Source organism: Bombyx mandarina, chromosome 22, assembly GCF_030267445.1.
Source record: "Bombyx mandarina strain Sakado chromosome 22, ASM3026744v2".
Classification (NCBI taxonomy): Eukaryota; Metazoa; Arthropoda; class Insecta; order Lepidoptera; family Bombycidae; genus Bombyx; species Bombyx mandarina.
Window position 1 is genome coordinate 11,519,270 of NC_143228.1, and position 15,704 is coordinate 11,534,973.

The 15,704-nt window shown below is 41.2% G+C and overlaps 1 protein-coding gene across 5 annotated transcripts in view; it reads right to left on the reverse strand.

Annotated features, from left to right (window-relative positions):
- Positions 1–8,866: 8,866 nt before the first annotated feature.
- The window catches only part of heph (polypyrimidine tract-binding protein 1 heph), a 522,083-nt gene continuing 515,245 nt past the window's right edge, over positions 8,867–15,704 (reverse strand). For all 5 annotated transcript variants that reach the window (XM_089736953.1, XM_089736954.1, XM_028180565.2 and 2 more), the window contains 4 exons: positions 14,826–14,940; positions 14,629–14,730; positions 14,467–14,544; positions 8,867–13,342 (listed from right to left, as the gene is read on the reverse strand). In XM_089736953.1, coding sequence (XP_089593079.1) covers positions 13,210–13,342; positions 14,467–14,544; positions 14,629–14,730; positions 14,826–14,940 — 428 coding nt within the window. In that variant the 3' untranslated portion in view covers positions 8,867–13,209. The remainder of the gene's footprint in view (positions 13,343–14,466; positions 14,545–14,628; positions 14,731–14,825; positions 14,941–15,704) is intronic.

Below are 15,704 nucleotides of genomic sequence, written 5' to 3' on the forward strand. Positions count from 1 at the left end.
ATTTGGGAGAGCGGGAGTCCTTCTAAAAAATTAAACCATATGGCATCTCGGACTTCGGTAGGTAGTCTACCTATCATAGGTGCAGATCGAGGCGTTCTTGGCCGGAGTCCCTAACATCGTCGGGCAATTGAAGGAAGTCCTCCGCTACAATTTGCTTCAATGATCTAGCTAATGTCGAGGTGATGTGTGCCGTTACGATGTCTATGGCTTCAGCCGTATCACATTTACTCACTGGAGCTTACCCACTGGGAGCTTAGGTGCTCACTGAAACGCTCATCTGAAGGCACGCCATAATAGACCAGTGTAACAGGCACTGGTATCCCCGAGATGACTGGACCTCCAACGAAATTACTCCACTTTCTTTAAAAATAAGCAATTTCCCTAAAATGTCACTAGCACGATTCAGCCTTTCAGTGAATAGCTCTTAAAATAATTCGTATTCTTAAATTATTTTCACATGTGTAAATAAGTTATTCAATTATCGTGCTACTTTATTTCAAATATTTAGTATTTTGTGTTTAAATTAATGAAAATATTGTTACGTGCAACGAGGTCGTTCAACAATAGTGTAGTATGAGGATGGTAATGACTTCAACTCGGCTTACTTAGCTCCAGTTAATTGGAGGTGTGCGTAGCTAAACTTTTTCTGGTGGTAGGACCTCTTGAAAATCTGCGTGGTTAGGTACCACCACCCTGACTATTTCTACCATGAAGCAGTATTGCGTTTTGGTCTGGAGGGCGGGGTAGCTGCTGTACTGTTAAAAGTGAGACTTTAAAACTCATGTCTCGAGGCGGTGGCAATATTTACGTTGTAGATGTCTATGGGCTCCGTTAACCACTTAACATTAGGTGGGCTGTGAGCTCGCTTTTGAAGTCGTCGTGGCCTAAGGAATAAGACGTCCGGTGCATTCGTGTTGAGCGATGCACCGGTGTTCGAATCCCAGGCGGGTACCAATTTTTCTAATGAATTACGTACTCAACAAATGCTTACGATTGACTTCCACGACGAAGGAACAACATCGTGTAATAAAAATGAAACCCGCAAAATTATAATTTGCTTAATTACTAGTGGTAGGACCTCTTGTGAGTCCGCGCGGGTAGGTACCACCACCCTGCCTATTTCTGCCGTAAAGCAGTAATGCGTTTCGGTTTGGAGGGTAGGGCAGCCGTTGCAACTATACTGAAATCTTAGAACTTATATCTCAAGATGGGTGGCGGATTTACGTTGACTCCAGTAACCACTTAACACCAAAAAAAATACGCTTCTATTCTAAGGACGGGGGAGCCGTTTTAAAATTTTATTCTTCAATTTCGAGCATTAAGGTATTCAATTAGAGATATAAATGAGCTCCAGTAAGCATTGGACACAAGGTCATTCCGATAGAGGCACCCGTCACGTGCGGACGTGCTCATCGACCACTCGATCGCCCGGTCTTTGTTCGCCCGGCTTTTGTTAGCCCGGCCATTGTTCGCGCGGCCTGTGTTCGTGATACATCTGCCGACCAAGTGTGTTTCCTGGAAGCTTTTATTTGTTTTGTTTTAGTTATTTTTGTGTTCGTGGTACATCTGCCGACAAAGTGTTTTCCTGCAAGTATTTATTTGTTTTGTTTCTTTTTGTAATTTCTGTTTGTTGTGCTTTTTCTTTGTCCTGTAGTAATCGCGCCGCATTGCCACCTGTGTTCAATAGAACCGCTCAGGTCCGTGAAGTTGGGGCCTCGCCGCAAGGCGAGTGTTTTCAAGACCCGGGGCCGCCCCACCTGGGTACTCAGCGATCATGGACGCTGTATTCGCGGAATTCCTCCGACTTCGCCACCCACAGCTCGCCTCAGAGTTTCTGGCCTTCAAGGCCAATCACACTGCGAGCCCTCTCGAGGACTCCGCCGCGCTCGCTGCTCCTGCGTCGCCTGTACCTGCGTGCAAAGCTTCTGCATTGAGCACCGCAGACTCTGTCGTGCCTGCCGCTCCCGTGTCGCCTATACTGGCGAGTAAAGCTGCTGCGTCGTCCGCCGTGACCATCGTTTCAGCTGAGCGATCATCCGCGGCCTCCGTCGCGCCCTCTAAAACACCTACACTTGCTCGTAGGTCGCCTGCACCCGCCTCCTCGTGCTCCGACTCTGACTCGGACATGGAGGTCGACCTCGCCCCCGCCTCATCGACGGATGGATTCACCCTGGTACAGAAGGGTAAGAAGCGTGCCGCGGAGTCTCGAGCTCCCGCGGCCGCTAAAATTAGCAAAGCCGTGAACGCGTCGCGCCCCCGCCCTCAGACTCCCGTTGCGCCCCCAGCCCGTGCCACTCCGTCGCCGCGTCCGGTGGCACAAAATAAAACCCAGACCCCTCCCCCGGTTGTCCTTCAGGAGAAGGCAGCTTGGGATCGAGTTTGCCTGGCCCTTAAGGCCAAAAATATAAATTTCACGAATGCCCGTAGCCTCGCGAATGGCATTCAAATTAAGGTTCAAACACCCGACGACCATAGGGCCCTCTCTTCTTACCTCCGTAAGGAACGTATAAGTTTCCATACTTATACGCTCCAGGAGGAGCGCGAACTCCGCGTTGTAATACGCGGAATCCCTAAAGAGTTAGATGTAGAGCTCGTCAAGGCCGATCTGTTAGAACAGGGCTTTCCAGTGAATTCTGTGCACCGTATGCACACCGGTCGCGGTAGGGAGCCATATAATATGGTTCTAGTCACCCTCCAGCCTACCCCCGAGGGTAAGAAAATCTTCAACACACAGACCGTCTGTAGGCTCTCCGGTATCGCCATCGAAGCCCCCCATAAAAAAGGCACTCCTAGCCAGTGCCATAACTGTCAATTGTACGGGCACTCTTCCCGTAACTGTCACGCGCGCCCCCGATGTGTTAAGTGTTTGGGCGATCACGCCACGGCCCTCTGCGCTCGCGACCAAAAAACCGCGACGGAACCGCCTAGCTGCGTCCTGTGTCGAACACAGGGTCACCCCGCGAATTACCGTGGTTGCCCCCAAGCCCCTAAAATAAATCGCCGCGTCGCCCGCCAAACCCGCCTCCGAGCGGAAGCCCAGACATCAAAGCCTCGGCACCCTCTGTGTCGCAGGCTAAGCCAGCGTTCGTTCCGGCGCCGGTGCCCAGTGTCTCGGCCTGGGCGAAACCGCTGCCGTACATGAACACGGCTACAACTCCCTCCTCCGCGATTCGTCCCGCCCCCGCGACTCGTGCCGCTCCCGCGACTCGTCCCTCTCCCGCGACTTGCCCTCCGACCGCGTCCGACAATCTCGCTTTAGCGATCGACTTCTTTCAGTCGATCAACTTTGAGCGCGTTAACGCTTTGGGCGACGCCATTCGCGCTGCCTCCACCGCACAACACTTTATCGCCGTTGTGCAAGAATACGCCGACGTATACGCGTCATTAAATACGTACGTCCTCCCCTCACTCCGCCGGTAATCAATGGCGTATATAAGTAGAGTAAAGCCCCTATCCGTAACGATAGGATTTTTTAACGCTTACGGTCTCGCAAATCAACGTGATCAGGTTTCTGACTTTTTGCGTGACCATCAAATTTATATCTTTTTAGTGCAGGAGACCCTACTTAAGCCCGCGCGCCGTGACCCTAAAATCGCGAACTATAACATGGTCAGGAACGACAGGCTCTCTGCTCGTGGTGGTGGTACCGTCATTTACTATAGAAGAGCCCTGCATTGCGTCCCGCTCGATCCTCCCGCGCTCGCTAATATCGAAGCATCAGTGTGCCGAATCTCACTGACGGGACACGCGCCGATCGTTATCGCGTCCGTTTATCTTCCACCAGAGTTCCGTTTCAGAGTTAGATTCAGACCACCGTCCCGTCGTTATGAAGCTCGGTCGCGCTCCCGATTCCGTTCCTGTCGCGAGGACTGTGGTGGATTGGCACACACTGGGCATTAGCCTGGCTGAATCTGATCCACCATCGCTCCCGTTTAGCTCGGACTCTACCCCGTCTCCTCAGGATACCGCTGAAGCCATAGACATCTTAACGTCACACATCACCTCGACATTAGATAGGTCATCGAAACAAGTTATAGCGGAGGACTTCCTTTACCGCTTCGGGTTGCCCGACGATATTAGGGAGCTCCTTAGAGCTAAGAACGCCTCGATACGCGCCTACGACAGGTATCCTACCGCGGAAAATCGTATTCGAATGCGTGCCTTACAACGCGACGTAAAGTCTCGCATCGCCGAAGTCCGAGATGCCAGATGGTCTGATTTCTTAGAAGGACTCGCGCCCTCCCAAAGGTCTTACTACCGCTTAGCTCGTACTCTCAAATCGGATACGGTAGTAACTATGCCCCCCCTCGTAGGCCCCTCAGGCCGACTCGCGGCGTTCGATGATGACGAAAAAGCAGAGCTGCTGGCCGATACATTGCAAACCCAGTGCACGCCCAGCACTCAATCCGTGGACCCTGTTCATGTAGAATTAGTAGACAGTGAGGTAGAACGCAGAGCCTCCTTGCCACCCTCGGATGCGTTACCACCCGTCACCCCGATGGAAGTTAAAGACTTGATCAAAGACCTACGTCCTCGCAAGGCTCCCGGTTCCGACGATATATCCAACCGCGTTATTAAACTTCTACCTGTCCAACTCATCGTGATGTTGGCATCTATTTTCAATGCCGCTATAGCGAACTGTATCTTTCCCGCGGTGTGGAAAGAAGCGGACGTTATCGGCATACATAAACCCGGTAAACCAAAAAATCATCCGACGAGCTACCGCCCGATTAGCCTCCTCATGTCTCTAGGCAAACTGTATGAGCGTCTGCTCGACAAGCGCCTCAGAGATTTCGTCTCATCCAAGGGCATTCTCATCGATGAACAATTCGGATTCCGTACAAATCACTCATGCGTTCAACAGGTGCACCGCCTCACGGAGCACATTCTTGTGGGGCTTAATCGACCAAAACCGTTATACACGGGAGCTCTCTTCTTCGACGTCGCAAAAGCGTTCGACAAAGTCTGGCACAATGGTTTGATTTTCAAACTATTCAACATGGGCGTGCCGGATAGTCTCGTGCTCATCATACGGGACTTCTTGTCGAACCGCTCTTTTCGATATCGAGTCGAGGGAACCCGCTCCTCCCCACGACCTCTCACAGCTGGAGTCCCGCAAGGCTCTGTCCTCTCACCCCTCCTATTTAGCTTATTCGTCAACGATATTCCCCGGTCGCCGCCGACCCATTTAGCTTTATTCGCTGACGACACGACTGTTTACTATTCTAGTAGAAATAAGTCCCTAATCGCGAAGAAGCTTCAGAGCGCAGCCCTAGCCCTAGGACAGTGGTTCCGAAAATGGCGCATAGACATCAACCCAGCGAAAAGTACTGCGGTGCTATTTCAGAGGGGAAGCTCCACACGGATTTCCTCCCGGATTAGGAGGAGGAATCTCACACCCCCGATTACTCTCTTTAGACAACCCATACCCTGGGCCAGGAAGGTCAAGTACCTGGGCGTTACCCTGGATGCATCGATGACATTCAGCCCGCATATAAAATCAGTCCGTGACCGTGCCGCGTTTATTCTCGGTAGACTCTACCCCATGATCTGTAAGCGAAGTAAAATGTCCCTTTGGAACAAGGTGACACTTTACAAAACTTGCATTAGGCCCGTCATGACTTACGCGAGTGTGGTGTTCGCTCACGCGGCCCGCACACACATAGACACCCTCCAATCCTTACAATCCCGCTTTTGCAGGTTAGCCGTCGGAGCTCCGTGGTTCGTGAGGAACGTTGACCTACACGACGACCTGGGCCTCGAATCTATCCAGAAATACATGAAGTCAGCGTCGGAACGGTACTTCGATAAGGCTATGCGTCATGATAATCGCCTTATCGTTGCCGCCGCTGACTACTCCCCGAATCCTGATCACGCAGGAGCCAGTCACCGTCGACGCCCTAGACACGTCCTTACGGATCCATCAGATCCAATAACCTTTGCATTAGACGCCTTCAGCTCTAACACTAGGAGCAGGCTTAGGGACCTCGGTAACCGTACTCGTCGAACTCGACAAAGAGTTCGCCGTGCAACCTAACCCATGAATCAGCTCGCTGAGTTTCTCGCCGGATCTTCTCAGCGGGTCGCGATTCCGATCCGGTAGTAGATTCATTCGCGAAGCAGCTACTCTTGAGCTGTTAGGTCTCCTTCGGAGGCGCTCGGGTAGCTGTTAGCAAATCCCACCTCTCCTGGCTGAGCCTTTGCTCGCCCACGTGTCCTGGTGAAACTGGAAAGGCCTACGGGCCACCAGTAATCTTTCAATCATAAAAAAAAAAAAAAAAAAAATGGACACAAGGTGTGTGCGGTAAGTTCGTTCACCCATTTAAGAAATAAAGATTTGAAGTTATCATTAGATTAGCGGTTAACAATTGTACTCAATTTACTTGCTTTGAGATACTAGGTATATTATATTGTCCAAATATCGGGACCTAAATAAATATAATATTCGTGACGTTTTTGTATATTTTTATTTCTTTTAATTCTACTTAATAAATTGCTCAGTAGCAGAATAGTTGTGTCGTAAAGTATATAACAATATTTTTAACAAATCATTTACTAATTTCATCCTGCCTATAATCTGCCTTGTTGTCGCATTGATCGTTGCTTAGATCGGTGAAAGCGGTAGACCTTAACAACGTGGATAGCGCTCCCACCTGACCCGAATTCTAAGTCTCAGTTTTATAGTACAGCTGCTCCATCCTTTAAGCTGCAACGTATAACTGGTTTAGGGCAGAAATTGGCATGGCAGTGGTACCTACCCGTATAGGATCACAAGACTCCCTACCACCAGTAAGCCAGAAAAACTTGTACTAATAGCAATAAGATTCAAAAAAAGTCCTCGGGGGTGAACAGTGATTTGGCCGTGTCCCTGAAATTACTGATGCCCATAGGCCATGATACTTTATTTGCACCCGGTGGAAAACACCTAAAACAACAGGTCGAATGTTGGCTCATCTGTCTTCGAAAGTCTAAAAAGAAAACTGATTCTCCAATATATATTTTTTCGGAAAGTTTAGCGGCCGTATCGCATTGCAAAGTGCTAGTATAATATGTGGCGGGTGAAACAAATAATTAAATTTAAGCAATGCTTTTGTATTGCAGCTAAATGTAAGGATATTGAAATTTAAAATAAAACACACAATCATTATTTTCAACTATGTTTTATTATAAAATCACAAAGAATAAATCTAGAGTTCAATAGGGTAGTCACTTAGATTGTAAGAAGTGTAATATTAGTATAATTTATATCTGCAGTAAAGTAGACATCAGCGTTTCCGGCTTCAAGAGGCCTTTGAACTTCACAGAACAATTACTTAATCTTCAAGAACGGCTATCATCAAAATATGTTTTATTTTTCAATTTAATACTCGTTATAACTAATTCTTCCGCTAGAGCTTATAACGTGTAACGTCCATAAAATGTATATCGAGAATTTAAGTTAGGTGAAAAGAAAAAAAAATAGGTAAGTATTAGATCCCTGTTATTATGTCCCAATGATTGGTCTTTGGCATATCGATTAAAACGCTATGATATTGAATTTGGATAGTTCCAGAACATTCTAGGTTAAATAAAGTAGATGTGCACATTTGAGAAAACAATTTTTTTTTCGTTACATGAACGATTGTTTAAATCTATTAAACTATTTTAACTTTACACACAACCCTTCGATTTGCACACCATTAAATTCATTTAAAATAAACAACTTAACGATCATTTATTTAGCAAGGAGCCACGGTAATCTAATGTTAGCTAGGAAGTTTTTTTTATTTCGATTAGTAGATTTAAACTAGATTTACCTATTGAAATTAGAATAGGATACATTAATTAGTTAATCTTACAATAATGATTATGTTATTCTTTACTGTATGTAGATACTATATATTTTTATATGTAACTATATGTAACGTAATTGTATTTTATATTTACATTTGCAGATAATATAACAAGATTACAACTGCCATGTATTAGATTCACCCGATTTCCTTAGCATTTGATACTTAAATTTATGAGTATCATCTAATCTCTAAAATAGATATGATATTATGAGTGTTTTATTTTAATATAATCTTTTCCCTTACTTGGACATTGTGGTGAGTCGGGTCCCGTGGGAAAACCTCTTTCGATTGGCAGTTGTATATATTTTGCTAAGACAACAGTTTAAATACGGAATGATTCAGTTCTTCGCGTTTTGGGAATAAGGGACGTGGCACGGACACAAAATAACTGTCGTGGGCTTCACTTAGCCCCTGGACAGCATTAAAAATTCACAACATACCCTGTGCGTAGTATATTCCATTTGATAATATTATATAAAACATATCATATTTATCATTGGCGATATTTAAGTCCCTTACTCCTTTACAAAAATTCATTTAAGCATTTCCTAATATTCATTTACTAGTCAGATCACTCGTGTGAACGCAAGACGAATTTCATATTTCTATAGTAGTACTTCGAAGCGTTTTGAAGTTAGTGTAAGATCGTGTAGATTAATGACAGATAGAAGTTAGATCTAAAGTACGAATAAGTCTAGAATACCAATTGTGTACTAATTGTACATATTTTTTTTCATTATATTGATCCCATTTAATATTTTATAAATTTTATTTACAATGATTTCTCATTTATTACGCAACGAAATGATTACTGAAATAACGATATTATTTTGTATTCAGGTATTAATAAGATAATATATTGATTTTATTGATTTCAAAACTGACATACAGAATACGGACTTAGTGAAAATGGCAATCTCAAACATCTAGTTACCTATGGTGTACGGTATACAATTGGTACATTGTAAGTTTAAAAAAATAATAGGAAAAAGGTAATAGGATGGGATTGGAGAAAAATAATGAACAAAAAGTATCAATGATAATAATAGTTTAATTATGAAATTGAAAATAAAAATGAAATTGACCACACACAAAAAAGGCTTAAAATTAAAAATAAAGAAATAGGTGTAGTAGACACTAACTTACCAAACGATTAAAATATAAGAAAAAATACGATTATTCAGATTAATGTGTCGCGGCGAAGTGAAAGAAAACAGAACTTCAAAGCCAAGTGAAGAAATCGAAAAGCATTGATAGCTAAGTTTCTGTTTATTGATATGTTGGTTTTTATTCTTCTCAATAAAGAATATAAAAATATAGTTAACATGGCAATAGACGAAAACTTACGAAGCGCAATAAAGTTTAAGCACTGGATGATATGAGGAGATATGTGTTGTAGTAATAACACCTAGTATTCATGAAGTATATAAATACAGTTAGTATTAATTTGTAATAAGACCAGCATTGGTTAAGGGAAACGTGGAATCAGAAACAAATGAAGTAATCAAGAAAAATCTGAATCAACTTCACAATTATCAATGCACAACTTTAACTAACAAATTGAAACAATATCTAATTCACAATGAATACAATTGCATAATATATTGCGTTTAATAAAACTCTGTAATATAATTTAACTGTAACATTTTCATCAACTTTTCAATAAATGTTAAGATTACTTCATTAATCATTTTACCTAAAATAATGTGTATTGACTTTAAATTTGGCATCTCATCCTAAACATTGATCTATTATTTTTAATAACATTAAGATTATTATCTAAATATTTAAAATACTTTTCTAAACACATAAATTCCTATAATAATTATCTATTAGTCAATACAATGTAAAAAGAAAACTTAGGCCCAAAGACGCTACACACTTATGTATATAATCCCCTACAAATTGAGCAGAAGCACTACAAGTGTTAACTGTATGAATTATGAGTGTGATATCTATACAAGCGAACAAATAATATAAATAGGAATTTCAAAATTTGTGTGTAGCGTTCTACTCTATATAGTGGATATGTAAGTTCCTTTTTGCATAGTTGATTTATTTATTCAATTAAATATGTAATAATAATAATAATAATAATAATATTTTTAAAATTACAAATGCGTTTACCATTTTTATCGCAAACAGACCACCACCAGTCGCGTACCACATTCCGAGACGTTTCATAGCACAGGCACGTGATCCTGCATCTTATATTAAAACATTTTCAAAAACGTGCAAAATATCACCACACCCTGGTCACCTAACATTATCTAAACCGAATAACTACATTCTTACCGTATATAGGTACTGGTTAATACGATTTGTATGATTAAATTTTCACTATTAACTCTTAAATCGTAATGACAATCTAATATTTTTATTTTTATTTTTTTTTAGTTAAATCATCTTACTAAGCTCTATTTTTAATTACGATAAGTGATGTATACTATACATTTTTTAATTGTGTAAATATGCGTTATTATATATATTTTTTTGTTTTTTTTTCAGAAATAACTTATAAAGTAAAGATATTTTTGTGACTATGTGATATTTTGTGACTACGGTAGATATGTTAAATCTGGAGCTAAATGATGTGGCGTGCGTAATGATCGGCTAGATAAAATAATGCGCTACATTTACATTTACAATTCATAATCCTTCTCCGGTTAATCATTCCTCCGAATCGAATCTCCACAGTGGCGGGTCGCGATAATTTACATTTTATAAAGGTGCATTTCAATCAAATTCAATCGGTTCAAACGAAGACGGCGTTGTTTATTTTGTCATAAATTCAAATATCTGTTCCACGCATGCTTTGCCTAATCACATAAACTGGACGTGTAACTGAACACTCAAAAAGGTCCTAAAGGCCGTATTTCGAGACGTCTAAGACCGAACTCACTACAATTGGTATTCTATTTAATATAATTTCATTAAATTAAAAAAAAAAAAAACGTTCGGAAGAGTGTGTTGAAATTTTCCCGTGTCAGTAAATTTCCTTAACGAAAAAAAAAAAAAATACGAAACCTTAATCTCCTTCTTATTGGACTAGACGCATTTCAAATTAATTCAAGAAGGCGAACATGTGTGAGAACCAATCGTGTATTTTTTATTATTAGCGGAGTGCGAGAGTATGTGAAGCTTAGGTGGCCGAAGTTGAAACAAAGGAACATATTATTTACAATACGAAGAACCGAGCGACAGTTATTCATCTAAAATACTGTTTTATTAAAGTAAACTATTGTGACCTAGTGTAAATACTGCTGATTATTTATGTATTAGAGCAATATCAGATCGTGCTAATACTTTCGCAATCGCCCTTGTCGCCTCTCACGAGCGAGTGTGGCCGTTTTTTTTTTTAGATAGTTTTACGGCCCTGGATGCGAGTCCTTATGAGCCCGTAGTAAGGTAGTGTGACCGACCGCGTCGACTTTACCTGCCAACTGTAATGTCGCATTCGAGCTGGTCACACTGCCCGCGTATAGGGACAAAATAAATAATAACCTTAAATTAATCGTTTAGTGAAACGCATGCACGAGCATTTATTTTACATTATTTAATGTTGTAGCTACCATTAATTTAAATTATCATCGAAATAAATGCATCATGTCACTATTATGTCACTGAACATAACGTTATAGTTTAACCGCGCACGCCATTTTTCCTTATTAGGTTCCGAAAGGGAAATAGGAAACCCGTGTTCGATTTCCGAATGCAATGCATTTCGTTGAAGTGCTCTATACAGCGCACACGCTTAACCCACTGAGTTTCGGGTTTTCTCCGTGGATCGCGATTCCGATCCGGTGGTAGATACAGCGAACCACTGCTCTTGTTAGGGCCAGTGTGAGTAATTCTCTCAGATTGAGCCCGTGAGCTCACCTATCGGTCCGTGAGCTGTTGAAATAGCCGCTTAGGCTACCAACGATTAAGTAGGGAAAAAGAAATAAAAACACACGTTCTTAATTTTTCCGGACGGAAACGTGAATAGTGTGATTAGTGAGAGTTTGTTAACGTTCGCGTAAAAGTTAGTCCAATTTTGTATGCAGTTGGAACAGCGCCCTTAGCGGCAAACGTAGGCAAAGGATCCCATTCCATACAAATATGAGCTAACTTTTACGCTATCGAGAACGTTAAAAAACTCGCACTAAAGCACACAGAATCATTCATATCGTATTCGCATTTCCTGGTTCTCGAAACCGAATGTGAAAACGTGACGTGAGCGGCCACGCTTAAAAAGTGATTTAAAACTAGAGGCTTAGCTATAGAACTGTGATTACACTAACTAATCGTCAATAACTATTATATTATCGAAGCAAAGATAATATTTACCTAAATAACGAAACAAGTATGGAAGCATGAAGATGGACACCGATTATCCGGCAGCAGAAGACAGTTGTGTCTAATATATTTTATTTAACAATTACTTCTACAACTAATATTGCACACACATACACATTTCTAAATATGACATTTCTGTATTTAAAATAATAATAATAATTAAAAAAAAATGTGTATGCGCACAAAACTACATTTATAAAGAAAACGCTATTAAAATATAATAATAATATAGTAAATTGTGCATTTTTAATAAGAGCGAATAAAATATATTTTATAAAATACAATTCAAGAGTTGTAACTGCAAATCATATTGTAAATATTGTAACCGATGAATATAATAACAATGTAATGTAATAATAATTAGGGAAATTTCCGTATCCTGAATTTAAAACAACAAGCGTGGCAATGTCATACATTGCTATCAAAATACGTTCCATTTCACATAATATTGCCAAACGAATCTAGCGCAATCTAATTGCAAAATAAAACTGTTATTTTAATTCGTATAAATTCAAATTATGTTGATACAATATAGAAATCAACGCACGAATTGTCTACAAGAATAAAAACGTACGTAAACAAATAATTAGAACGAATATCACACAAAATAGAAATCCTCTCCTGTGTAACAACGGTTATGGAAGTTAGATACTATTCTGATAAAACAAGCATGATTCGGCTTAATGTTCATGTGACGATTCATCTTAGATTTAATTATATTGTAACAGTTAAATGTTATTCATATAAGAAAATAGAATAGCACTTAATCTATAGACTGATCCGAGTAAGCGTAATACATACATATATAAAATTTTCAGTCGAGCGAAAATTCTCGATTTTTATGAGAGGTGAGATGTAATTGACAGTCGCATCGAATTGATATGCGTTACTGGAACACGAGTCTCCGTCGACACAATCTAAAATAATTATGACAAACAGTACCGTAAGAATCTTCAATTATAGTTTAGATCCAATAGAACGGACGCGACTGCCAAGTATTGTGTGATATTCAGTTTGATAGTCCGGTCGAATCCGTTTAGATGCTTGATTTGGAGAAAGACACCCTGAGGTGATTGGATTCCGAGAGCTGGTAGTTGTGCATCTTGATGAGCGCGGTCACTGCGTCGTCGATGGACGACAGTTGGACCAGAGCCATTTTGCGGTCCTTCCTGTAAATAAAAATCGAACTCTATATCTATATTTCGTTTGAAACACATCCAAACATAACTCTTATAATTGCTTTGTTACTATAAAATTAGAAAAAAAAGGCGCGCGTGAATGAAGTGAAACTTCTTTTTCCATCTGTATTGTGGTTTTTTTCATTTTTCATCTTTATATCAAATTGCTCTTGTTATAGGGAATGCGGTGTATAAGAGATGCGACTTCTTCAACATTTATATTACATAATAATATATTTTAAATTATAGATAGAAAAATAAATAAATATATATTTTTAAATATTGCATTAAAATATTGGAAGCTACTCGTTGCTAATGCTCGCACTGGCCTGTAACAGGTATACTACGCGCATGCGTGCGAGTGGCACGCATTCACTCTCACTCTGTCTCTTTCTAGTATGGTAGGGTTACACGTTTAACGCAACCTTGTTGGAAGTCGCATTAGAAGTTTCACTTCAATCATGTTAAATGTCAAAGAATACGAAAAGCTTTCATATTTATTATGGTTCAGGCATCTCGTGAGCCCGCATGGATAAGTACCACCACCCACCCTACCTATATTATTTCTGCCGTGAAGCAGTAATGCGTTTCTATATGAAGCGTGGGGAAGTTATTGCACTGTAAAAACTGACAATTTTAACTCATATTTCAAGGTGAGTAGCGGTATTTACGTTGTTGATGTTCATGGGCTCCGATAACCACATAACATAGATGGGCCATGGGCTCGTCCAACCATTTAAGCAATAAAAAAAGACAACATGCAATATCACGGTAGGTAGCGGCTTGGCTCTGCCCCTGGCATTACTGAAGTCCATGGGTGACGGTAACCACTCACCATCAAGTGAGCCATACTCGTCTGCCTACAAGGGCAATAGAAAAAAATAAAAAATCCTAATTCCTAAGTCGTCTTTTATGTCGCTCACAGAAAGATATGGCGTGATGCTATTCTATTGTTTGGTGTTGCCACTGCACGACATGTTACCTACCACTACAATCTCTTGTAAGAATCTGAAGTAGATGGTAGAAATTTTCCACATGCATTCACAAACTCAATATTAAATCTGGCATCAACGCATCACTTCAGACTTGTTCAACGAAACTGAATTAAAACTTACGGGAAAAATTTAAAAGCCTTAATTGTGAATCCCCGTTTGGAGAATGCATCTTTGATATCCTCTTCAGTCACGGTGGCTCTGAAACATCATCATTAGCAATTTAAACAAGATCTCTTGAAATTACAACGTTGTGTAACTATTGAAGATTAAAAGAATGCTCACGGAATGTTCGACAGATGCAGAGTGGCGCTTGGCGGGTAGATGTTCTGGTAATTTTTGCTACCAGGTTTCTTGAATCTGTGGAGTGGGCTCTGCGAGTAGTCCCTGTACCAAAAAAATTACATTAATAACACAAATAGCCTCATTCCCGTGATCCTTGTTTCGTTGAGGGCGATTTTAACGATGCGAACTTCACTTACCTGGTAAGACCAGCGTCAGGTTGTCCTTCTTTAGGGAGCTGAACAGTTTGGTGCTTACTTAGCATAACGCGCATTGCCTTTCCGAACACGCGTAACTTGTCCATGTGGGTCAGGGCTGAAATTGAATGTAACCAATTAGGACAACTTAACTCAAGTCGACATCAAGGAGAGACTATCGTCAACAGTCCAAATACGAATCAAGTTCTTCGGGCACATCACTCGTAATGAGGACTCCGTTGAGCGGTTGGTGGTGCAAGGGAAAGTCGAGGGCAAAAGATCTCGCGGACGATCTCCAACACGATGGACCGAACCTCATAAAATCTGTGACTCACTCTAACATAAATTATTACTCTCATTCTGCGAAACACCGTGCCACATGGCGTCGCATCGCGAGAGCATCGGTATCGCAGGATCCGAATGATGCATGACCAAGACCACTCTGTCAAGAGTGTACAAATAGGAAGAAATTAGGACAAGCTTATGAGAGCTTGAATATTCATTGTACAGTCATTACGAATATCATCTTTGAGATCGCTTGTACTGTTAAAACTGAGACCTTACAACTCATGTCTCGAGGTGGGTGGCGGCATTTACGTTGTACCTAGATTTCTATGGGCTCCGGTTACCACTCAACACCAGGTGGGCCGTGAGCTCGTCCACACATCTAAAGTATAAAAAAAAGAGGAAATTGTTCAAAATAGGAATGAGGAAAGGAACAGGAAGTTAAGTACCAAATAAGGTCACTACTGGTATAGAGGAATTATGATGAAGTTGCTAAGAGAAGATGGAGGAGGCCGGAGATGAAAACCCTTGATTTTCGTAATATGTCCTGTCAATGTTTGACCTAATAATGAAATTCTTGAAAGTGCCTCTAGAATG